General features: G+C 36.1%; 1 protein-coding gene across 2 annotated transcripts in view; it reads right to left on the bottom strand.

Annotated features, from left to right (window-relative positions):
- The window catches only part of slc44a2 (solute carrier family 44 member 2), a 28,747-nt gene extending 5,490 nt beyond the window's left edge, over positions 1-23,257 (bottom strand). The window contains exons 1-21 of one of the 2 annotated variants that reach the window (XM_052130328.1): positions 23,063-23,257; positions 13,246-13,294; positions 13,021-13,094; positions 12,829-12,913; positions 12,600-12,684; positions 10,505-10,618; positions 7,693-7,753; positions 7,427-7,553; positions 7,072-7,155; positions 6,749-6,861; positions 5,247-5,378; positions 4,976-5,075; positions 4,638-4,730; positions 4,334-4,418; positions 3,146-3,408; positions 2,889-2,983; positions 1,894-1,997; positions 1,057-1,130; positions 816-886; positions 601-689; positions 425-509 (exon numbers count right to left, since the gene is read on the bottom strand). In XM_052130328.1, coding sequence (XP_051986288.1) covers positions 425-509; positions 601-689; positions 816-886; positions 1,057-1,130; positions 1,894-1,997; positions 2,889-2,983; positions 3,146-3,408; positions 4,334-4,418; positions 4,638-4,730; positions 4,976-5,075; positions 5,247-5,378; positions 6,749-6,861; positions 7,072-7,155; positions 7,427-7,553; positions 7,693-7,753; positions 10,505-10,618; positions 12,600-12,684; positions 12,829-12,913; positions 13,021-13,094; positions 13,246-13,294; positions 23,063-23,099 — 2,020 coding nt within the window. In that variant the 5' untranslated portion in view covers positions 23,100-23,257. The remainder of the gene's footprint in view (positions 1-424; positions 510-600; positions 690-815; positions 887-1,056; positions 1,131-1,893; positions 1,998-2,888; positions 2,984-3,145; positions 3,409-4,333; positions 4,419-4,637; positions 4,731-4,975; positions 5,076-5,246; positions 5,379-6,748; positions 6,862-7,071; positions 7,156-7,426; positions 7,554-7,692; positions 7,754-10,504; positions 10,619-12,599; positions 12,685-12,828; positions 12,914-13,020; positions 13,095-13,245; positions 13,295-23,062) is intronic. The other variant, XM_052130330.1, reaches the window with a different exon arrangement.
- Between the last annotated feature and the right edge of the window lie 804 nt (positions 23,258-24,061).

Below are 24,061 nucleotides of genomic sequence, written 5' to 3'. Positions count from 1 at the left end.
GGGCTAGGGGGCAATGCTTTTTCCTTGTTTCTAGATTTTTCTAGTTGGATGGCAAAACACCCAACTAGAAAATTCTTCACTGAAGAATTTTGTGAAATGCTGATGAGAAAATGAGTGGGAAAAATACTTTTGGGACCCAGGCTGCTGAAAAAGTGGGCGAACACTGATGCACTCAAGTTGCATTAGAGAAAGAACAACAGTTAAGTGATAGAAAAAAGAGCAAGTTTGAAATATATATTTAGCTGATGATTAATACAATAAATAACAATATCTGTGAAACATACCACACTAGGGACTAGGTACAACACAAATCCAAACACAACGGCTGCTATTTACCAGAATTCCAAAGCACTGACAACTTGTTCGTCACATTTGTTCATTACTTATTTATCTTGTGAAATAAATAAAGCAGCTTCACACTTACAGAAACAGAGGAAGAGTGTGTCCACACACATGGCGTATACACTGAAGAAGCCATGGGCAATTAGATAGGCGCCAACCACCACCGTCTGCAAACAGAGGGAAACAATTATAGCACAGACGGCACATGGAAAAACTGGTACTGCTATAATAGTTCAGTTTCCAGTTCTGTTTACTCACCATTATAGGCACCCAGTAATAGTTAAGGGATGGAGCAACTTCCTCCACTATCTTAATCTTGCCAGTGAAAAAGAAGAAGGAACAAATTCCTGAGAACAGGAAGAGAAAAATGCTAGTGCATGCTGTTTTACATGGGAGAATTGGTATGTGAGAAGACATTTCCACCCGAATATCCTGTGGATTGACGTGGCATCTACATCAGTCCAATCACTCACCCACAATTCCAACGATGAGAAGTTTGCCCAAAAATAAGAGGAAGTCTGTAACCTTGTCAAGGACTGCCACACTTTAGTAGAGAAAAAGTTAAGTTCAAGCATTAAATCCTGAAACGCCATGCCAGCTTCGATGGCTATTTTCATGGCGAAAACCAGATTAAAATTAAGTGTTTATTTAATTATTTTTCTCATTCATACAACACAAAGGACACTCAAAGATTTAAATCCAGCATGCGCTCACCGGACAATGTTCCTCATCAGGAGAAAGAATGCGTCTTTGGCAGACGTACAGAAATTTTTGCCATATATTGCCACCTGCAAACACAGAAATCCTGATTGAAGTTGAGCTTTGGTTTAACAGTGGCTACACCACTGTACAATACTGATGCTCCTTTGCTAAACAGAATCCTAACATGCCGCTTTCCCACTAAAATGGTGCTGTTGCTCATGCCGGAGCGAACCTCTCTCAGACTGATCCTGCGCTCCTGAGTTAAGCAAATTAGGGTATAAATGACTACATTACAACAGTCTTTGTTTACGAGACTTACAAGGTTTGAGAAGACATTTTAACATTCAAAGTCAATTGATTCAGCATCATGAGCTGCTTTTTATGCAACGATGTATGTTATACAAGTATGCAATTCATACATATGGTATTTAGAAGTATACATTTTTTATTTACACTGATGTTGCCACTGTGCAATACACAATACATAGGAACAGGATATCCGTCAACTGAAAGTGTGTCGAATAGGACATTTCTAAAAACCTTTGTTGACTATAAAAGGAGTGATCTATAGTTTTATTTTGCATCAGCCTTGCCAGATTGAGTTATTTTGAAAAATTTACTTGTAACGGACATTATCTCACTACCTGGCCCCTGACAATACCGGGAGCAAGATAACTCCTGAATTGCGAACAGCAGAGGCCAGGATGGAACTGATTTTTCCAGCACAGAACCGTCTTTCCAGCTATGGAAATGAAAAGAATGGTTCCAGATTGGGCACCAGCACCCTGTCCGTGGAAAAGCAGCAACAAGGTCAAAAGGTCACCAAAAAGGAAATAACGATGGATGTACCATGATATAGGCATTTCTGTTGAGGAACTTGATGAATTTCTCTAAGCACCAGAAGCAACACTTTAAACAGCTGAGCAGGAATTTTGCAAACTTATTCTGGGCACCTGGAGGTGGAAAATATAAACAATCAAGTCTAAAAAGTATATAGCACAAAGGGTACATACCATGAACAAAATATTATGCCTTACGAAAATATTTAGGCCATGTCCCCACTAATACATTTTCATTTGAAAATGGATCTTTTTCTTGAAAATGCCTTCGGTACACAAGCTTTTGAAAGCTTTTCAATAACACTCCAAAGTGGATACATTTGAAAACTGTGTCTTTGCATTGCAGTGTGGACAGGGGAAACGGAGATATCTGAAACTATGACATATTTGTTGTCATATGACGCAGTCATGTGACCCATTCAACCCAAAACTATCAAGATATTGTAGCGCGATGTTGTGCCTGCTGTTCACTTTGATAGCGATGTTTAAAATACATTTTACTTTGTACAACTTTCACATTGAATTCCTTTAAAGGTGATAGGAAGTTTACTCTGAATTGCTGTCCGGCGACGGAACACGAGGGCAATTGTTTTACAGACCGTACATGGAACAGCGTTTTTTTGTACGCGCAGTAAGTTTTTCAAAAAGCTCAGTTTTTGCTGTCAAAAACTCTGTCTCAGTGTGGGCGAAAGGCCAAAACTTAGAGAAAAAGATGCGTTTTCAAACTAAAACATATTAGTGTGGAAGTGGCCTGAGCTGATCTGATGAAAGATGTATGTTTTTATTGATTTGATAATGTTAAATAATATCTAAAATGTGTTAATGACATATTACTTTTCAATTATGGGACACTGTTTTTTTGTGTTGTAAAAAAAAAAGAGGCATATTTCGCTCTTATCACTATTGTAATAAAAGGGAAGTGTCTGAATTGTTTGGGTCTGAAAGGCACATCTTCTGAATCTAAATGATGAATAAAAAAATGACTCAACAATGGAGCAATGAAACCTTTCAACTTCTGATCCAGATATTCCAGTATGACCCTGATGACCTGGACGATGGCGAGAATAAGTGACCCAAACGCCAGAGAGCCAGTGTGATACCTGAAGAAAATGCGAGGGAGAGTGTTTCCATAAATTCACTCTATTATAGGAATGCCTTTTTTATGTTCAAAGACAAAAACTAAAAGAAATTGTCAAAGAGTGGTGAAGAGGACAAGGATTTGGTCACACATGAAAATGGAAAGTGTTCCTGTAATCACATACCTGAGGGCTCGTCCCAAAGAGTTAAATACAGGGTACGCAGGGATGTCATCAGGCTTTTTGAATGCCCAGTAATAAGATGCAAAAGCCCCTGCCAGTGTGGCCTGCCCCAGTGCTGTCACGAAGTTGGCACACCAGAAGAAAAGGAATAAATTATAGAACTGGAACAGAATCAGGTACTTGTGGTATAATGTCTCTCCTCCATAGAATGCAAACAGACACTGAGCATCAGCGCATTCAGTGGTGATATTTGAGCTGTTGAAAGTCTGTGGAGAGAACCAAATTAATGCAGCTTCATGAAATGAATTCAGATAGTGTTCGCAAAATATGCTATACAAAACACACTGGATGCATAAACCTTTAAATATAAAAGACCCGCACAGAATCTGCGCTTGCATAACTCTGTAGCAGATTTATGCAGAATTGAAAATCCAGTCATTCATAAAGGTCTACACATCCTACGCAAATTGCTTGATTGTATAATATTTTGTTTAATTTGATAATGATTTCAACTACCAATAATAGTTGCGAAAAAGTCTACAGATTTTGTCTGGGTTTGGTCATTTCAAATTCAAATATGTCAGTAATGACAAGGAGGAGACAGTGGTAAAGATCTAGCCAACCAACATGATCACACAGGAAATCGTCATGCTGCTTCCAAATGTTCATGTAACCTGAAATGAACCCCATTTTTCAGAATTACGTCTTTCCCTTTGGCATGACCATATCATATCTCCTAGACATGGTTTCTAGTCCCATGGAAACCAGGAAGTAATTGCGTTAACATAAACAATGGTGAGTTTAATTCGTTGGTTGCATTTTCTAAATAAAAATAAATATTTTACTCCACTAACGGTTATGATTTATGGGGTAGGGTTAATAAAATATGCATCCCTGTTAACTGTATTACATCATTTACAACTAAAAACACAACTCGCTTTTGGTGCCACCTTGTAGACATTTCACTTGCAATGTGGCCAATAACACTTCCAGCTTCAGCCAACTGGAGGCAGTTTGAATATTGGTGAGCACAGATCAATTTCAGCAGCAGAAGTTTCAACCTCCTGTTCCCGTATTCACAGTGTAATCAGTCTGAGCCAACATAAATTAGCCAATAAATAGTCACAATAAATGTTTTCATAAAGAGACAACTAAATTAATATTTAGTATTTAGAACAAAAGTGCACTTACCTCAGGGTTGCAGGTGCCTCTGGAATATTCACACTCTGTAGTATTAAAAACCTTGTACACTGGCTCATTGGAAGTTGACAAAAATCTAAATAATTGTTAAGGATTTAATATAAATAGAGCTCAAAATTGGCTTCATGTAATAGTAATCATCTGCATTCTTTACATTTTCCTAACACATCTCAAAACAGACATTACTCAAGCTCAGTGCAAATAGTATACTTCTGATTTGTGAGACAAAATATTTATAAATGCTTTGTCTGTGTGTTATTATACGTTATTGCGTAATTCATTTTCTTTAGGATACACTGCGGTGATGGCCCAGTATGCGATTACCAGAGACAGCAGGGCAAAGGTTAGCAAGGGGTAAAACAATGATGACATCACATGACCGATGGCTCTAAAAAATAGATGGGATTATAAAGACTTCCTTTCTAACTATTCCTGTTAACCTCATTATTATTTCATGACTTTAGGACTTGGTTAATACATTAAATGCAGTAATAAAGCTTCTGTTTGACTGTTGATGCTACCAGAGTACTCAAAGTAGCAATAATATGGGACAAATTAGATAAAACCATCAAAGCCATCAACAGATCTAAAAAAAAAAAAGGGGTGTGCTCAACAGTAGGAAGGTAGACTGACCTGCTGGCCTCTTTGATGAGCGCAATGGCAATAAGGATCCTCTTCCTGAGGAAGATGAGGAGGAGAATGATCACCACTTCCACGATACACAGAATGATCACTGTGTCGGACAAAATAGAACAGGAAACAATAAAATATTATGCATAGGAAAACAAATAAGTGATAAAGAAATCTGATTCAAAAAGTGTTAAATTCCACAATAGAACAAAAATTTGAGGATTCACATGTGTTTATGAATTGCACATATGTTACCAACAAAATGTTCACTCACTGAAAGCAAGCCACGTCTGTTGAATCTGAAAGTATACAGAAAAGTCTGTCTGTAGACCCAAATCCTTGATAGTGACATCAGAACCAGCCTGTCCTTTCAGACTGGCATACTGCATATAACAATGGAAAATACCTGCAGAAGACCAGAAGATAAACAACATAAATAAATCAAATGCAAACTGAAACATTTAAATATAATCTGTAGGTGAATGTCACAAAACATGTCTAGGTCACATTTCACGCATAAAAAGCTCAAAACGCCAACCTGAAATATTTGTATACTGCCATGCAAAGGTAAAATGCAGGACAATCTAAAAATATTAGAGCTGTCAAAATTAACATGTTAACGCTTGCAATTAATTAAAGTTCAATGCTTTAATTTTTCTTGATCGCAATTAATGCATTTACCGTTAATAAAGCATAAACCAGCATAAAAACTGGTTAGAGGGGCGGAACCTTTGTGATGTGTCCGCCTGGACTCATTACACTGACGCACACACCACAAACATACACACAACAGATGGGAAAGGACCTCTTAATGTTATTTGTTGTATAAAACAAGCCCAGATGGGACTTGTGACAGGAAGCAAGTACTTTGTAGCCTCTGTAAAGCACAATTTCATTACCACAGAAGTAGGGCCATATGAAATCTATTAGATTTTTTTTCAAATTCTGATTTGTTTTCCCAAATTCCATGTTTTCTCTGAATTCCGGTTAATTTAATTGTTTAATTTAACGTTTAATTACGATGTTTCTTCAGATTTCTGTTTTTTGTCATTTATATGCACATGAAGAAAAACATTGCAAAAATTACATATGATGTATTACAGTAATGAGAATAAAATGAGATTATTTAGAATTACAAAAAACAAACAAAGAAAAAACCTAGAAAAGTAAACATCTGGGTGCATTATGGTAATGAGAATTTTGGGGAGAAAACAGACATAAAAAAAATCTTAATGATTCTAAAAAAAGGCTTAATTGTCTTTATGCAAAATAGATTTTGATTCATAGCGTGGAACTTTTAACTTTAAAAGCATTTTAACTTTGAAATTCACTGCTTCCAGCTGCTCATTCAAACAAATAAGGGATAGAAAAATCAGCATTTTTTACAATAATCTACAACATATTACAATATAAACAATTATAAGTAAACATTGTCATATTTCATCAACACTACATCATCATCATCAACAGTTGATCATTAGTGATCGCGTGTCATAAATTTCCAATGTTGCTTAATGATTGTGAACTGCTCTGCAACAGCTGAAAAAACTCACAAGCCACTGTGTGCTTGGAGAAAATACAACAGTGCAGCATTTTCACTTTGAAGGATGTAGCGCATACATTTATTTAATTAAACTGTATTCTTTTGAAGTTTAATAATCACATTAGGTCATATCACGATTCCTGTCTGAATTTAGACATTTTTAATACTTTAAGGATCTTTGGGAACCCTGAACATGCACAGAATCGTAACGCTTCAGGAAACATCACTCTTACCGTATCCAATGACAAGGATGACCATGATGGTCATAACCCAGATCATGACTCCAGCCAGACAACGCAAGAGAAGAATAAAGATCAGACTGACCAGCATGGCAATCACCAAACCACTGTAAAGGACCAGACAGAGATTTGATCATAAGGATTATCCATGAATGTATTGAGATCTAGAAGTTACTGATGTTAAATCTGATTGTCATACTGGAAAGCAAAATGGTACTTAAACACAAAGACAATATGTGAGCAGCAACTGTAACCAGTAAATCCTGTGTGCTTTAGCAGAGAAAACAGAAAATTAACTCAGAATTGCACATACTTACAGAAGTATCCAGTGCCAGGACTGAGTATAGTCTTCAAAGATCCTCATGGCTACAGCCCGGGCCTCAACCACTACATTGGATTTTCTGTAAAACAAACCCAAACCCAATCAGAAACCCTATGATTTTAGCTATGTGACATCAAATTTAACCAGGCTTCTCTATAGCAGTGGTTCCCAACTGGTTTTGCCTCAGAAACTAGAGTTTATCAAGTGGCAACCAAACAACTTATCCAATATTGTTTATCGTATAAAATTAAACAAAATGTATTTAAAATCAAACATTGAGGCATATAAACTGAGGCAACATTTTTAACATGAAATGTAACACACACACAGTATAATCACTGATCACTAACTTTGAGGCTTCAAGCAGATCTGTAGCATTTATATTTTCTCCTAGCTCATCCATGAATGTAGTTTTATTGCCAATCACAACAACACCACCTTTCAAGGTCTCTAGAGCAGGCAAGCATCTCCGTGTGACTGAAAGACAGGGTAGAAATATCACAGAATTAAAGGTAATTTAATTTGCAGCAAAGTAGGCAACTGATGTAAAATCACAAAAGTTTAAGTAATTTATGCAATGTAAGACAGACATATTAAGAAAGATATAAAGGCTTACAAGGCTTGCTAGGTGTGATTATTGAAGGGCACAAACCATCTCTCAGGATTTCAGGAGCTTTCTGGTAAAGTGAAGAATTACAGGATTATATTTACTACATGGACCGTCTCCCCGAAGCAATTTAAGATTAAGTGTGTAACCTATTTCTGGGTTGCTAACCCAAACTCTTAACCGCTCTACACTGTAAACCCTAATGTTGTCATTACTGGAAAAATCAAGTTGTCGTAATTAAACATTACTTAGAATGTCAAGTTTTGGGCTCATCACTCAAATGATCTAAGTTCCTTGAAATTATTTTTCTTGAAAATTCATACACTTAGATTTAAGTGTTAATAACCCTAACTACTGAGTACAAAATTGTGGCTATTGGGAATACCCACAATGCCCTGCGCTTGCATTATTTAATTATGTTTCCTTGGTTAAAGGGAACATATATTTAACTATTTACTATTAGCTATTACTATTTATCTTTATATAGTTGTTATTAAGAATTCATAGAGGATTTAGCTCTTTTGTAGTTTTATTTATGTTGTTTTGTTGCAAGCAGTTGTTTCATGTGATGTCACCATTAGGGTGATCTGTGTTCCCTTTGGTCAAGTTGGACCAAAAATTTGAGTCCATTCATGTGAGGAATGTGACCGGGTGGAGGGCCTCCGAAAGGGACAAAGGCTGACTGCGGACGGAGGTGCGACACAGAGAGAACATTTACGGTCAGCTGTCAGTCCTATGGGTTTGTGTTTGTGTCTTTTGGTTTCCGTTTTACATTAAAATATTATTTATATTGCCAAGCCAGTTTTCGCCGCCTCCTTTCCATTGGTCCCTTTAAAAACAATTAAACCAAAAATCTGAGTCAAGTCAACTTGCAACTAATTACCTTAACTTAAATAGTTTAGTTATTATTAGTTTAAATAATTTATTCTATATAAACACCAAGTTAATTGAACTTGATTACACATGCACTCAAAAAAATATTTTAGCCTATTTTTAAGATTTATCCATTTTAAATGGAATAACAAGTTTCCATCTAATTGAATTGAATAGCCTTGAAGAAAATGTAATTAATAAAACTTGCATTTTGTAAGATTTATACATTTGATTTAGTTAAAGATCAGGCAATTCAATTAGATGGACATTTTTTATTCAATTGAAATGGATAAATCTTGAAAATAGGCTAAAATATTTTTTTTTAGTGTGTTTTGGAAACACCATTACTCAATTCAATTGAGGGAACGAGTTTAATTGATCAATGAGTAAAGTCAACTTATTAGAGTTTTCAATGTATTACCATGACCGTTTTAGCAATAACATCAAGTAGGGGTCGACCGATTTGTTTTATTCAGGGTCGCTAGCGATTATTAGTCATCAAAGATCCCGATAACCTGTATTTGGGGCTGATAAACATTTGTAGTAAAAATGTAATTATAAATAAACAGTCAAAAATTCAAGAATGAGGACATTGTGGCCTAAAGACAACCAAAGTAGTGGACTATGGGGGATCTTCTACTGTTTATACATAATAAAGATACTGTATGGTGGTTCAGGGGTAACTCCTGAGAGAAAATGTAAGTCTTAATGAACCAATTTTATATTTTAAAATGCAAATATACCAAAAACAATCAATGTACATCTAAATAGCGCAGTTTAAAAATACTGTTTGCTATCATCAAGTATAAATCGATTAACGGAAATGTTTTTCAACATAAGCAGAGAACTTGTAATTTTAAAGTTTTGGTGGTCTTTCTTGCCATCCATGCCAGAGATGATGTTATCTCTGATTCATTTTCACAAAATGAAAACAAATATCTCAGTTTATTATAACTAGGCTTGAATTTTAGGCGAGAATAAATCATTTCTAGTCAAAAACGAGCTCTGGAACCACGATACATTTTCCTGTCACAAACCTTGCCTAGCTGAACCGTCGGAGTCAATTCAGAAACATGAATATTTTTTCTGCTTAATTTTTGTTTTCTGCAGTGTATTTTAGCTAAAGATGTTCACTTTATTTCTCCGCTACGGTCTACTGTCGTTAAAATAAAAGTGTCTGCAGCTCTACTATGTGGTGCCTCATGTCGCGGGCCAGTGGAGAGAGGCAACGCATGCAGAGCGCAAAAAGGAATTAATGAAGCATGTTTGGTGCTAGAGAAAAATATTCAAGGATATAGCGCTGAAAGATAAATGCCATCTATGGCCCGGACCAATTGTGGTGTACACAGATGTGTTGTTTTGTCATGCTGCTAACCTAAAGTGTAGAAATGACGAGATGGGACAACCGTTGTAATGTCTGACGCGAGACATCATGACAACGGTTGCCCCATCTCACTGCTAACTGGTGACCACTGACATTGAGTTTTGTCATGTTTATTGCAACTTCAGTTCTGCATTATTACATTTGAAAACAGTTCGTCCCTCTCAGTGATGCATTTTCTTTTGCTACGTTCCTTTCTTCCGCCTCTTCCCAATGAATACGGAGTACAGTGTTGATTGGTCATTTACTTGTGACATATATAACCAATCCAATAATCCTCTGGGCGGGACAGTGAGCCAGACTACAAGCAGTAAACTTTCAGAGAGAGGCGGAGTCAGAGACAACGGAGCGCATTTTAACATTTCTCGTAATCAGATCAGACAAAATAACAAGTCCAATAATTAGAAAATGTAATATTCGATAATTGGTCGACCCCTAACATCAAGCAAACCTTAATAACACCTCTCTGATTACATGTAAATGCTTCTTAATTATCCAAAAACTGACTGTTCTTTATCTTATAAATATTCCTTTGATGCCGTCTTTCCCTTCCTCTCCAGAACTTACCTTGGTGATGTCAAATCCCTCTTTGCAGAATTGCTTGTAGTAGTCCATATCATCTTTTTTTCTTAAAGCCTTCACTAAAGTCATGAATTTATTGGGACAGCTCTCCACACAAATCTGCCAAAATGAACAAGGCTGTGAAACATCTGTGTCAAACAATGTTATTACATGGTTTTAAATGTATAACAGTGAAATAAAAAATACTATTTGTACCGTTGTGGATTTTATTTTTACGTAGAAGTCAGAATATCGAAAATAACCCCATGAAATAGCTTGAGAAGTTTTATTTCCTTGGTTGATGTATTTCCTATTAAAACAGTAATTTAGGCCATACAAAACTGATCAAATATCAAATACCAAAGGGCTCGCCTCTTTTTGTTAAATAGCCAATAGCCTTTATTTTACATCCCAGTAATGAATCATGATTTCTACTTTCTTTTGCTAGTCAGAGGCAGGCAGAATTAGTGGGAGGGACATTTCAATTATAGACATTCAGTGAGCTGCAGTTCTGCGGACGGAAACGCCTTGTTGGACAGAGAATGGCCAGAATTGTTCTAGGTGACAGGAAGGCTACGGTAACTCAGATAACCACTCTATACAATTTTAGTGAGCAGAATAGCATTTCAGAATGCACAACATGCCTACATTTATTAATTTGCAGGCAGTTTTATCCAAAACAACTTACGAATAAGGAAAATAATAGAAACAATTTATCCTAAGGAGGTAGTAATTATAGAAGTGCTGTAATACAAAGTTGAGTGTAACCTTGAAGCTGATGGGCTATGACAGAAGACCACGTCAAGTAGGGGTGTGCGATATTGAAAAAAAATTATATCTCTATATTTTCTGGGATTTTGCAGATAACGATATTTTGCATCCTTCAAAAAATAATTTGTTGAAGGCTTATATTGTACTAGTTCCCTCTTACAACATATTAATAGCATAACATAATAATATTGATTGTTGATATTGTTAATCGAAACAGTATATTGAAGGAAAATAGATCTTTATTATTTTAAACTGAATCATTCAAGTAAGAACAATACAAAACACTGCTCTGCTGAAAGGTTAACTGTGCAGCATAAAAGCAAGAAGCAAAAATATGACATTGTAATAAAAGTCACCAAATGCTAACTTCTTTCAAACACAGCACAAGAAAAAAAAACTATTATTGCCTTTGTAAACAAATTACACCCTTCTGTAAATATTTGCATAAAGTAAAAGATGAAAACAAAAGCCCAGCCAGTGTGTATCTTGGGTCTAAAGTCTTCAAAACAAAATTAAAACCATCTCTCTCAACCACTTGAATTGGAACCTTGTCTTTAGCGATGTAATTGGCAACAGCGTTTGTTATATCTTGCCATCTGTCGCTTTTTTGGTCGTAAGGAACTTTTTTGTTAAACGATTCGGCCAAAGTTTGTTGAGTGTGTGTTTTTGCTTTTACCCTGTCAGCTGCAGGCGTGTTGTGTTCAGTTGACTCGCAAAGCTTTTCATATTCCTCATATTCAGCGCGGTGGGTAGTTAGAAGATGTTGAAACAGGTTGGTCGATTTTTGGCACAGTTTGCAGATTGCCGTCTTTTGACTAGCATCTAACCTTTCAAAACCAAACCACCTCCATGCTATTGACGACCAACAACGTCTAGCAATTTAATAAGCATGGGTTGTGAGGTTGATGATGTTTGATGATCTTGTCCTCTTGCCGTTTCTTCGCTCATTATTAACTTCATACACACTGCAATCTTATGTGCAACACACTGCAATTTTATGTGCAACATCACAATCTGAATGCGCATGTGCAGTAGTTTATTCTACTTTGCTACAACACGCAGTGAATTCGTGGACACTTAATATGGCTTTTTGAATGGTTTTTGAAAATGAGTGACAATAATGTGATTTTGCATATCGTTAAAACAACAATTGCGATATTATCGTAGACAATATATATCGCACACCCCTAACGTCAAGCACTTTATTAGGACCATAATGTTCCTTATAAAGTGAGGGTAGATGACCTCAAAGCTAAAAGACATGAACTAAAAGCCACAAAACTCAAATTTTGATTTCATTATAACAATCCTATAGGTGTTGCAGTCAAACCTGAGTGGTGGGGCACTGAAACTCTAGCAGGACTAGAGGACTGGCACACTTCATGATGTTGAAGTAGAACAGCAGAGGCTTTTTCCTGATTATGAGTACAGAGACAATAGTCATGTCTGAGATTTCACAATATACCAACCAGAGAATTGCATTAAATGTGTCATATAGTCCATCACTTGTGGAAACATGCCTGGGGAAGTTTGAAAAGGGATAATGTAGCTTTACTCACTCAAGGGGGGTGCCAACCTGCCCACAAAACTGACCCTTACTGTCTGTCGGGTAAATCACCTTACGGGGGTCACCTTGAGACCATGCTGTGGAATAAACATACATCACCTTTAAGCACACCTGATAATTTCTGCACATTTACACACAGCAGAATTGTGCATAGAAATGTGAAAATGGAAAAGCTCAAACTTACCCAGAATTCCAACAGCAAAGTATCCCAGCAAGGCCAAGATGAACAAGATACAACAGAGAATATCTGTGCAGCTTCTGTACAATGAGAAACCTGACACATTCAGTACTAAAACATAAATCTTTCCTTAGAAGTTTATCTAATTACATACAAAAGTTAAAATTGTGGCTTATACATGGTTTATAAACATTACAAGTGATTTTGATTTTTATAAAGGTTCTTTCTCACCTGTTATAAATTGGGCCTTTAAATGTGGGGTCAAATACCCTTGGCTCACCTGTAACAACATAAAAAATAAGTATTTATTCTCAGAAGAACTGTAAATTGTGAGCAAATCCAGGAAACAAAATTAAATTCTTCATTTTTAGATATTAGTTCACAGAGCACAGGGGGTATGTGTGCGTGGGCACATGTTGTTTTCATTCTCTGCCACCATTTCTCTCAAAGGGGTTGCCTTCTGCTGTAATGAGGCTGTGCCATCATACAAAATCAAGTGGCAGATTTTATTGGGCAATTTAATGGATCATTTCCAATGATCACTGAAAGGTTAACTCAGTTCAACAAACTGATTCTTTCCCATTACCTCGGGTAAAACAGGGTGAATAGGCCCACGTACACACTGCTGACAATGCATTTAAATGAATATTCTAGGTTCATTTCAAGCTCCATCAACAGCATTTGTGGAATAATGTTGATTACTAATAAATTATTTTGACTTCTCGCTTTTTCTAAAAAAAAAAAAAAAAAAAAGATAGAAGTAAAAATCAAGGTTACAGTGAGGCACTTGATAGTGATAGTGAATGGAGCCAATTTTTGAAGTATTTTAAAAGGCAGAAAAATTAAGCTTATAATTTTATAAAAGCACTTACATTATTTATTCTTCTGTTAAAACGTGTATATTTTTTGAGCAGTTATGTTGTTTAAATCTTCATTTTGAAAGTTACAGGAATTACAAGTTTTACAGCATTACGTCATCATGGCAACAAAGTTCTAAGTGTATTTTAACATTTACAAATAGGCCCCATTCACTTCCATTGTAAATGCCTCACTGTAACCCAGAATTTTGCTATTGATGGAAAGGAGGGACAATTCGAAATTAATTGTCGTGGCAATCAATATTATTACAGAAATAAAGTCATTTGAGCTTAACTTATTGAATATGAAATATTTATTTAAATGCAGGAGTGAATCCCCTATATATCATTTGTTTTAGCAACTCGCGGCTGTAAAAAAAGAAACATTGATGCCAAGAGGATACCATCCCGTTTGGTTCTATTTTTGACCACTGATATAAACCAAAGACATATTATCGTCCAGCAATAGCAAGAAAACTGCCGTTGACAGAGGGACTGTTTTTTGTTAATACTACTGTTTTTAAATAGTGTGTTCTCTCTCAAATATATGTAGACTGCAAAGCTGGTACGAGCAACTACGTTAGAGAAAGACAGCGTGGAAATTTGCAAATGATTTAATGTAAATTAATTTTGGACTAACTGGTCTGAACATTTGGAAAGAGTTCATGTTGTCTTCAGTCATGTGTGTAATGCCTCACTCACACTAAACTTTGCCAAGTGTGAATTTGGCAGAGGCTCAGTATCTATTTAGGGAAAACAGGGTGGGCATGTTGAAGAGCATTCTGTGATATAGTAAATGTTATAAAGTTCACAGTGCCTAAATTAAAGCATGTTCTTCAAAGATTACCACTACAGAAACATTTTTACTGCAACTTTACTATTGTTGTAGCCCTATTTACTAATATGTTACATGCTGACAACAATTTAGCATAGTCATTTAATTTGACAATGCAAAATTGTCTGTACACCACTGCAAGCTCATCCAAATAATTGCATTTATTTAATTTAGATAGTCGCTTTATTCTTTTTCTACACTGTAAAAATGCTTATCATTATGTTAAATCAACATCTTTGTTTACATCCATTTAACGCAGTCGCAGAAGAGACCCAATCTGAGCGGGAGTCGAGACTGGGAGAGATTTAAAATTCTGCCGGCTGATGCGCACTCTAACACGGAGATGCTTGTCTCTCACCCTCGCTGTCTGCAGCTCACAACGTGTTGCATCATTGATGAGATCATCATAAAATCAATCTTATGTGAAAAATAACACTAAAATGACAACAACAATAAAATGTGTGTGTATGTATGTATGTACACACACACACACACACACACACACACACACACACACACACACACACACTCACTCACCTAAAGGATTATTAGGAACACCTGTTCAATTTCTCATTAATGCAATTATCTAATCAACCAATCACATGGCAGTTGCTTCAATGCATTTAGGGGTGTGGTCCTGGTCAAGACAATCTCCTGAACTCCAAACTGAATGTCAGAATGGGAAAGAAAGGTGATTTAAGCAATTTTGAGCGTGGCATGGTTGTTGGTGCCAGACGGGCCGGTCTGAGTATTTCACAATCTGCTCAGTTACTGGGATTTTCACGCACAACCATTTCTAGGGTTTACAAAGAATGGTGTGAAAAGGAAAAACATCCAGTATGTGGCAGTCCTGTGGGCTGAAAATGCCTTGTTGATGCTAGAGGTCAGAGGAGAATGGGCCGAATGATTCAAGCTGATAGAAGAGCAACTTTGCCTGAAATAACCACTCGTTACAACCGAGGTATGCAGCAAAGCATTTGTGAAGCCACAACACGCTCAACCTTGAGGCGGATGGGCTACAACAGCAGAAGACCCCACCGGGTACCACTCATCTCCACTACAAATAGGAAAAAGAGGCTACAATTTGCAAGAGCTCACCAAAATTGGACAGTTGAAGACTGGAAAAATGTTGCCTGGTCTGATGAGTCTCGATTTCTGTTGAAACATTCAGATGGTAGAGTCAGAATTTGGCATAAACAGAATGATGACATGGATCCATCATGCCTTGTTACCACTGTGCAGGCTGGTGGTGGTGGTGTAATGGTGTGGGGGATGTTTTCTTGGCACACTTTAGGCCCCTTAGTGCCAATTGGGCATCGTTTAAATGCCACGGCCTACCTGAGCATTGTTTCTGACCATGTCCATCCCTTTATGGCCACCATGTACCCATCCTCTGATGGCTACTTCCAGCAGGATAATGCACCATGTCACAAAGCTTGAATCATTTCAAATTGGTTTCTTGAACATGACAATGAGTTCACTGTACTAAAATGGCCCCCACAGTCACCAGATCTCAACCCAATAGAGCATCTTTGGGATGTGGTGGAATTGGAGCTTTGTGCCCTGGATGTGCATCCCACAAATCTCCATCAACTGCAAGATGCTATCCTATCAATATGGGCCAACATTTCTAAAGAATGCTTTCAGCACCTTGTTGAATCAATGCCACGTAGAATTAAGGCAGTTCTGAAGGCGAAAGGGGGTCAAACACAGTATTAGTATGGTGTTCCTAATAATCCTTTAGGTGAGTGTATATATATTGGTTTTGGATAGACAAGAATGACAAATGCTTATCAATAATACTCTTATGGCTAAAATGTTTACAGTGTTCAGTGACTAAAATGTCAATATGACTAAATGTTACTAAAATATGACTAAAATGTCAACAGTTTTCGTTCACTAAAACTACATTAAAAAGCCCAGACTTTGTCAACTAAAACTTGACAAAAATAAAATAAAAAAAATAGGATAAGGTTGACTAAATATGATAAAAATTAACAACATTTGACACAGGATTAAGAAAAAGACTAAATAAAAAAACAGCTAACAAAATTAACACTAGTATTCAGTAGCCAGGTGTATTAACGCAAAGCCAACGTTTACTTGTTATTAACGTCACTTTTTTGATCAGTATGGTACCACCTCCGTCTCATTTTGAGCCAGGAAAAACCCTGCTATAGGAGCATAATCAGTAAATTAAGCACTAGATATTGCAGTTGTGTGATTTTAAATGTAATCAAAATGAAACGTATAATCCTGAAAATGTCTAAAGCACTTTATTTTTGTAATCTGATTACATAGTCCAGATTACATGTAATCCAATCCTACCCATACACATGGCTGAGGTAATGCTACACTTTACCAGTAAGGTGTTGGTTTGCAACGTGTAGTCTATGTGTGTGAGTGTGTGTTATTGACAAGTTTTCTTTATTGAGTTGCCATCCACTTAGACCACACATCAGTGAACCAGACAGATGCACTTAGCGGATCCACAAACAGCTCCCTGGTGACCCTATCTTTTGAAAGTATTGCAAACAGCCAGTCACATTGTCCAGCATTTCTCAATGAAGCTCTTTACTATGGTGATAAACTGGCATATACGATCACTTTAAAAATCTAATTATGTATTATTCACTGGATTCAAAGTAATAAAGCAAGTAATCAAATCTATTTTAATATATTGTAATGTAGATACTAACAGATCTGTTTCTACCTCTCTAAAATGGTATGTCAGGTATGTCAAGTGACGTAACATAATAACGTTAGATTATAATTCATACCAAATTCTCAGTAAATGCCTTACTTATAGGTAAATTGAAGGAACCTTGTTTAACATGGGCTCCGCTTCCCATGACTGCCTCAGACTTTCTTTTCCGTTACCTCTGGCAATACTTCTAAGCACTTCCGACATCTGCTTGAAACTTGACAGGAAACTAGTCATGTCTTACATTCTCAGTAACACGGCTTGACTACTCAACCCTTGAAAAGTACTTTCTTAACTGTAAATGTATGGTACTGTATATTTGCATATCATACTAGAATGAAATAAGTATTATAAAATAAATAAATATTCTCAATTTGTAGCCAAATAAATGTATTTTTAGGTGCACTAAGTAATATTCTGAACATGTAGCTTTGATGCAACATCCTGCAAGATGAAATGTTCTCAGTAACTGATGTCATAAAAGAATGAAAAAGCATCCAATAACACAGGACTATCGAGATAAAGCAAGCAATATTTTGCTGGTCATATGATATCATATTTTTTTAAGTACTATTAATTTCTTTGTTTAAACATTTTGCAATTAAAGCTGAAATGTGTAATTTCTGCAACACAAGCACTAACCAATGGAATTAGAAAAATAAACAAGGCTTTCAAAACAGCTTACTGAATACGCTCCTCATCTGCAGTTGTACACAAAGCCAGACAGTTCCGCCCCCAACTCACGCCATTGGTTGAGAAATGTTGTTGGAGCATGTCTAAGCGGATCACTCAAAACAAACAGGAATTTTTATGCGCCACAGAGACACGGTGTTTACAGTTTTAGAGAAAATAGTTGTCTCTGCATATTAAGCCGGGATAGGAGAAAGTATTTTAACTTTCTAAACAACCTATTATTTACTACTAACTATTTAAAAAGTTACATACCTCAGCTTTAACTAAATAAATGCTTAGAGCATCTTTAAATTACCAAAACTTCAATGTCAAATTATGCCATTTTGGTATGACACAACTCTGAACACATTTATTTATGGTGACATGTCAATTTTTTATATCAGCATGGGAAAAAGTAATTTCACTTTACATGCAATTAAGTGAAACAAAAAAAGGTTACCATGTTTCTGCCTCCTCTTCAATGCATAAACAGCAGATATTAGGCACAATGTGCCACTTTCTACCAAATAAGCCCTTCCATGCAAGTAAAATCAAGTGACAATTGTGCAGTTAAAGGTGGCAATCAAAGGCAGCAGGGTATATGGGCGAAAATTACAATTCAAGCGATTTGCTTAAGCTTCTCAGCGCTATTTTAATAAAGTCAATCTGTTGTGCACAGCTGTTGTTTATCTGGAAAAGCATGTTTATGTGTTATCACTTTTCTCTGTCTATTCCACAGATTGTGCATTATTTTCAAACCTAATCTGATCTGATCAGACATATGGCCAGAAAGCCTACAGCATGATTCCAATCACACACTTTGGCCTCTGTTTCAAACTGACCTTTTCCACCCCCAAAGTCACGTGATCTCCAGACACAATAAGGGGTAGTGATATTTGAGATGCCTTTGTAGTTATCAAGGGTTTGCAAGTTGTCAATGTTGCTAGGCAACTGGAGAGAATTGTATCATTGTCATTCTTGAGCCCTGTAAAACTATGTCTTTGCACAGACATCATGAGGAGGCACTTCCCATAGACCTAAGCTGAGTTTGGAAAAGCATACCTCCATACTATTACAATTTACTATTTAGTAAGAGTAGTATATTGTATGCTATTACGAACACAGCACAAGCAGATATTTTTTATAAGGACCTTTTGGTGTTCTTTTAATACATTTATAACTAGTGGTCAACCGATAGATTGCAGAGGCCGATAATACTCAGACTTTTTTTAAATGATCGCATTAGCCGATACATTTTCCTGTTTGGCCAATTTGTTTCTCGAGGGTGCCAAAAATCGTCTGCTTGCATGTGAAGCGGCTGAGAAATGTAAACAACCAGTCATGGTTTGTTTTGTTATGTGCCATCGTATTACTACAATAATAGACTGGTGTGCAACCTGGTCACATTTAAACGTTCTGCATATCAGAGCCGTGGTAGACACATTTGAGCTCATAATATTAAAGTGCTCGCCTGATTCATTCTCCCCCTCTCTCCTCAACAGTTCCCTGTAACTTCTCTTGTCTAATGATAAAAGGCAAATATCAATAAAACTAATATAATATACCGTCTGCCAATATGCGCATAACTCATTTAAACAGATGCAATAAACCAAACTCACACAACTTCAGCATCCTGTGGAGCACTCATTTATCTTCCTCTAAAGCACGTATTGAACAGTCTCTCCACAACAATTCCCTGTCACTTTCCTAATGTTAAAAGGCAAATATAAATAAAACTTCTATTACATACCATATGCAAATATGCAGATAACTCATTTAAACAAACTTAATTCATGAACTTCACGAAAATCCAGCGTTTTCTTCCCGTCGAGTGCACATCTAATATCTTCCTCTGAAGTGCGTATTCTATCAGCCAGAATCAATACTTCAGGATCAGGATCAAAAGTTCCTCTAATTCACATATCATGATGACAATCCAAGAAGGTGATCCAGGTCATTTCATCTGGAGATTGAGGCTCACGCTGGAAACACGAGCATGTGAGTGTTACCAAAGTCTTTCTAGCAAGTCAATCCAATGTCGGCCATGTTTAGAATGCTCTCAGGAGACCATTTCCAGTCATGAAAGTGCAGCTACTATCTACTTGAATGGAGAAGGACAAAAATCTCCAAAACAGTTGGTCAAGATTACAATCAAAGGACATATTTCAAATCATCAGTAAAATCTGACAACACAGGTATCATAAATGGGGATTCTTTACATCAGATTAATAATAATTTTCCCAGCTTTTATAGCTAATGCACATGCGCATTCTCAAGTTGATTAACAGGCAATGTCTGTATCTAAAAGGTGATTGGCTCTTTTACATGTAAGGAGGGACTTCCTATCTACATCTATTGACCATTTTCTGCAGTTGGGCATTACAATTTTTCCCATTCATTTTAATAGAAGTGGCCCGTCTCTGCTAAATAGTCACTGGTGCAATATCAAGGTAAAAGCACTTCACGTGTGCTATGAGTAAATGTCTTATTCACTATGTACTGCATGTACAATTGGTTTGATTCAGTATTTTTTTTAAACATTTTTTGTTCTCAGCAAACCAACAAAATCTGCACTGTTGTGAGAAAACCCAAAAGCAGAAGGTCATGAGAAAACTTAAAGCAGAACTTCAAAAACCTTGAACAAAAGTTTAAGAATTCAGCTGTACTTTAAAAACATCTCTAACATACCTTCTAGAATGTATGAATGTCAAGCAGATTCTTGTTCAGGCATGTTAACTTGACAGTCTTGCAAAAAGGAATATTCCAGGTTCAATACAATTTAAGCTCAATTGACAGAATTTATGGCATAATGTTGATTCCCACAAAAAATTATTTCAATTAGTCCCTCCTTTTCTTAAAAAAAGCAGCAAAATTAAGTTTTTAATTTAGAGCGAACAGATTAAGCAGGATGCTTTTGTTTAAATGTCACTTCCACAAGACAGTTTGGCTTTAGCAAAACAATAGGAAAGTGAGGAATGCCAACCACTCAAGAGAAAGAATGCTAAAAATTCATGGTTCAAGGACATGGGGCTTCACTTAGAAATAGTCATGCAGGCATGTTTTGGCAACTCTGAAATGTATTGGCATTTAAGATGAACCCTCAAAGCGTTTACCTTAAAAGATTATCTGGAAACTTTAAATTGAGACTGAAGAAATGAACAAGAACTTCACTAGGTCTTTAAAGGAATATTATGGGTTTAATACAAGTTAAGCTCAATCCACAGAATTTATGGCATAATGTTAATTACCATAACCATTTTGACTTGTCCCACATTTTTATTTTTTTTATAAATAAAATAAAATTTAGGTCACAGCGAGGCACTTATAATGGAAAAGAATGGGCCAATATTTAGAGGGTTTAAAAAGGCAGAAATGTGAAGCTTATAATTTTATAAAAGCACTAACATTAATTATTTTGTTACAACTTGTACATTATTTGAGTTTTAAAGTTTTTTAAATAGTTTTATGGCTGTTTTAGGGTTTTACAGTTAATGGCATTATGTCATCATGGCAACGAAATTGGATATAACTTTACATTATAAATATGGTTAACAACTTGTGGATATAATTTTTATACAGTGAGTATTTTTAACATTTACTGATTCACTTCCATTTTAAGTGCCTCACTGACTGCAACCCAGATTTTTGCTTTTTTAAGAAGGGACATGTCTAAGTTTTTGTGATAATTAACATTATGCAACAACATGATGTTGACTGATGTTGACTTGTGGCAGATTAACTTGTATCGAATCCGGAATATTCCTTTAATTCCGAGTGACTCTTTAAGAAAACAACATAAAAATGTTGGTGTTAAGAAGTGTCAATGCCCTTCCATAAAATGTACCTTGGTACTATTGTAGCCCTAATTGTAGTAACTATGGCAGGGTCGTCACTAAAGTTCCCAGAGACTTTAAAAACATCTCTAGAAACATATTTACTAGAAAGTCTGAATTTTTTAGCAGATTTTTGTTCTGGCATGTTTCATTGACAGGCTTGCAAATAGGAATATTCTGGGTTGAATACAAGTAAAGCTCAATTGACAGAATTTGTGGAATATTATTGATTGCCACAAAAATAAATTCTGTCCCTCGAAATCTTTAAAAAAGCTTAATCTGGGCAACAGTGAGGCACTTCCAATGGAAGTGAAATGGGGCCAATCTGCAAACGTTAAAATACTTACAAAAGTTTCAAAAGTATAGCCACAAGACATAAACAATATGTGTAAACATGATTTTAGTGTTATAAAAGCACTTACTAACCTTTTCTGTGTAAAATTACATAGCATTTTACCATTTAGTTACAATGACGGCGTAACTCAGTAAACTCTGAAACCCTAAAACGACTATTTATACAACTTTACAGCAATTAATACACACGTTTTAACAGAAGAATTGATATGCGCTTTTATAAAAATAAAATTATAAGCTTCACATTTCAGCCTTCAAACATTGGCCCCATTTAGGCCTACTTTTGTAATAATTCTCACTGTGAACTCGACTTTTGCTTCTTTTTTCTTCTTCTTCTTTTTTAAGAAAAGGAGTGAAAAGTTGATTTTTTTTACCCCCGTAATCAACAAGCCACAAATGTTGCCGATTGAGCTTAACTTGTATTGAACCGAAATATTACTTAATGGCGCGATATAAGTGAGGAACAGTTCTGTTTATATGTAGATGATCCTGAGCATACAATCATATGATCGAAATGATTATTGACTTGCGAGAAATTACACCAACCATGTGTTTTAACACGCCTATTGTTTCCTTCCATATATCCGCCCTGCCTGCTGTATCCTCTGAGACCGATCTAATGCAATGCTTTAAATTAAGAGTATGCTATTATGTTGACGACCGGTGGAGTCTGTATTATTATTATTCATCAAAATCCGCGAGACCCGCGCCCATGTATTAGTCATTGTTTCCAACTGAGGACCATCCCTTCCTCTCTCAAGAGGAGGAACCCTAAAAAATGAAAACGTCTCACCATATTTGGACTCTGGATTTTTCTCCTCCGGCTCCATGGCAAAGAAATTATACGTACTTGTGGCAGTGACTTAAATCTCAAATGAAATAGTATCGCCGTTGCTTAATATTGTAGGGAAATGTCCATCAGTCCAACTCAGCTGCTCCGCTACAGTTGTGTGAATGCAAATAACAGTGCACACACAAACAGGCGTTTCGTTTACCCGATGAATCGTTTGAGGACTGAATCCACCAATGAGAGGAGAGGAAATTATGACAGACAGTCATGTCAGCCAATGAAACGTAAATGCTCCTGCACTAAAACGTACCTACGTTTGAAACGGCAACAAATCACAATTTCAATTAACCTATGTTTCATAATAAAATAATAAAATAACAGACCAATGGATCATATAATACTGATATTTTTAAATATCAGTAGGCTATTATATGATCCATTGGTCTGTTATTTTATTATTTTATTATGAAACATAGGTTAATTGAAATTGTGATCAGTCAAACTAATAATAAGTTGTTTCAACATGGAGTAAAATTAACTGGAAATGTAGTACAACATTCTTGTTTCTAACGGTCTTTGCCTGTGAGATGCTAAAAAATACATGGACCTCTATGGGTAGCTAGGACGGTGCCTAGAAATACTAATTAGAAGACCGTGTTAAAATTGCTCCCCAAATCTGATACTCTGAATCTCATGAATAATGTAATAAACATGATCACGTTTCACACCTGATGACAAAGTTGCGGACAAATTCTTGGAAGGCTCTGCTTGGAATTACCCTTTACCAAATATTTTTGCAAAACATTATTAAAAAAAAACAACAACAACAAAACAACGAAAAACTAAAAGTAAATCAGTGTATGACATATTTGTATATTTCGTAACTTTTTATTATTAATAATATTATTAGTGTTGTCATTGCCCCAAATACAATGGATGGATTCACTTTCAATGCATATGTATACAGGGATGCAGGGTATATTGTGTGGATAATTAAGCTAA

The sequence above is a fragment of the Xyrauchen texanus genome, chromosome 7 (genome assembly GCF_025860055.1).
Source record: "Xyrauchen texanus isolate HMW12.3.18 chromosome 7, RBS_HiC_50CHRs, whole genome shotgun sequence".
NCBI lineage: Eukaryota > Metazoa > Chordata > Actinopteri > Cypriniformes > Catostomidae > Xyrauchen > Xyrauchen texanus.
This window is presented reverse-complemented; position numbering and strand designations above follow the sequence as displayed.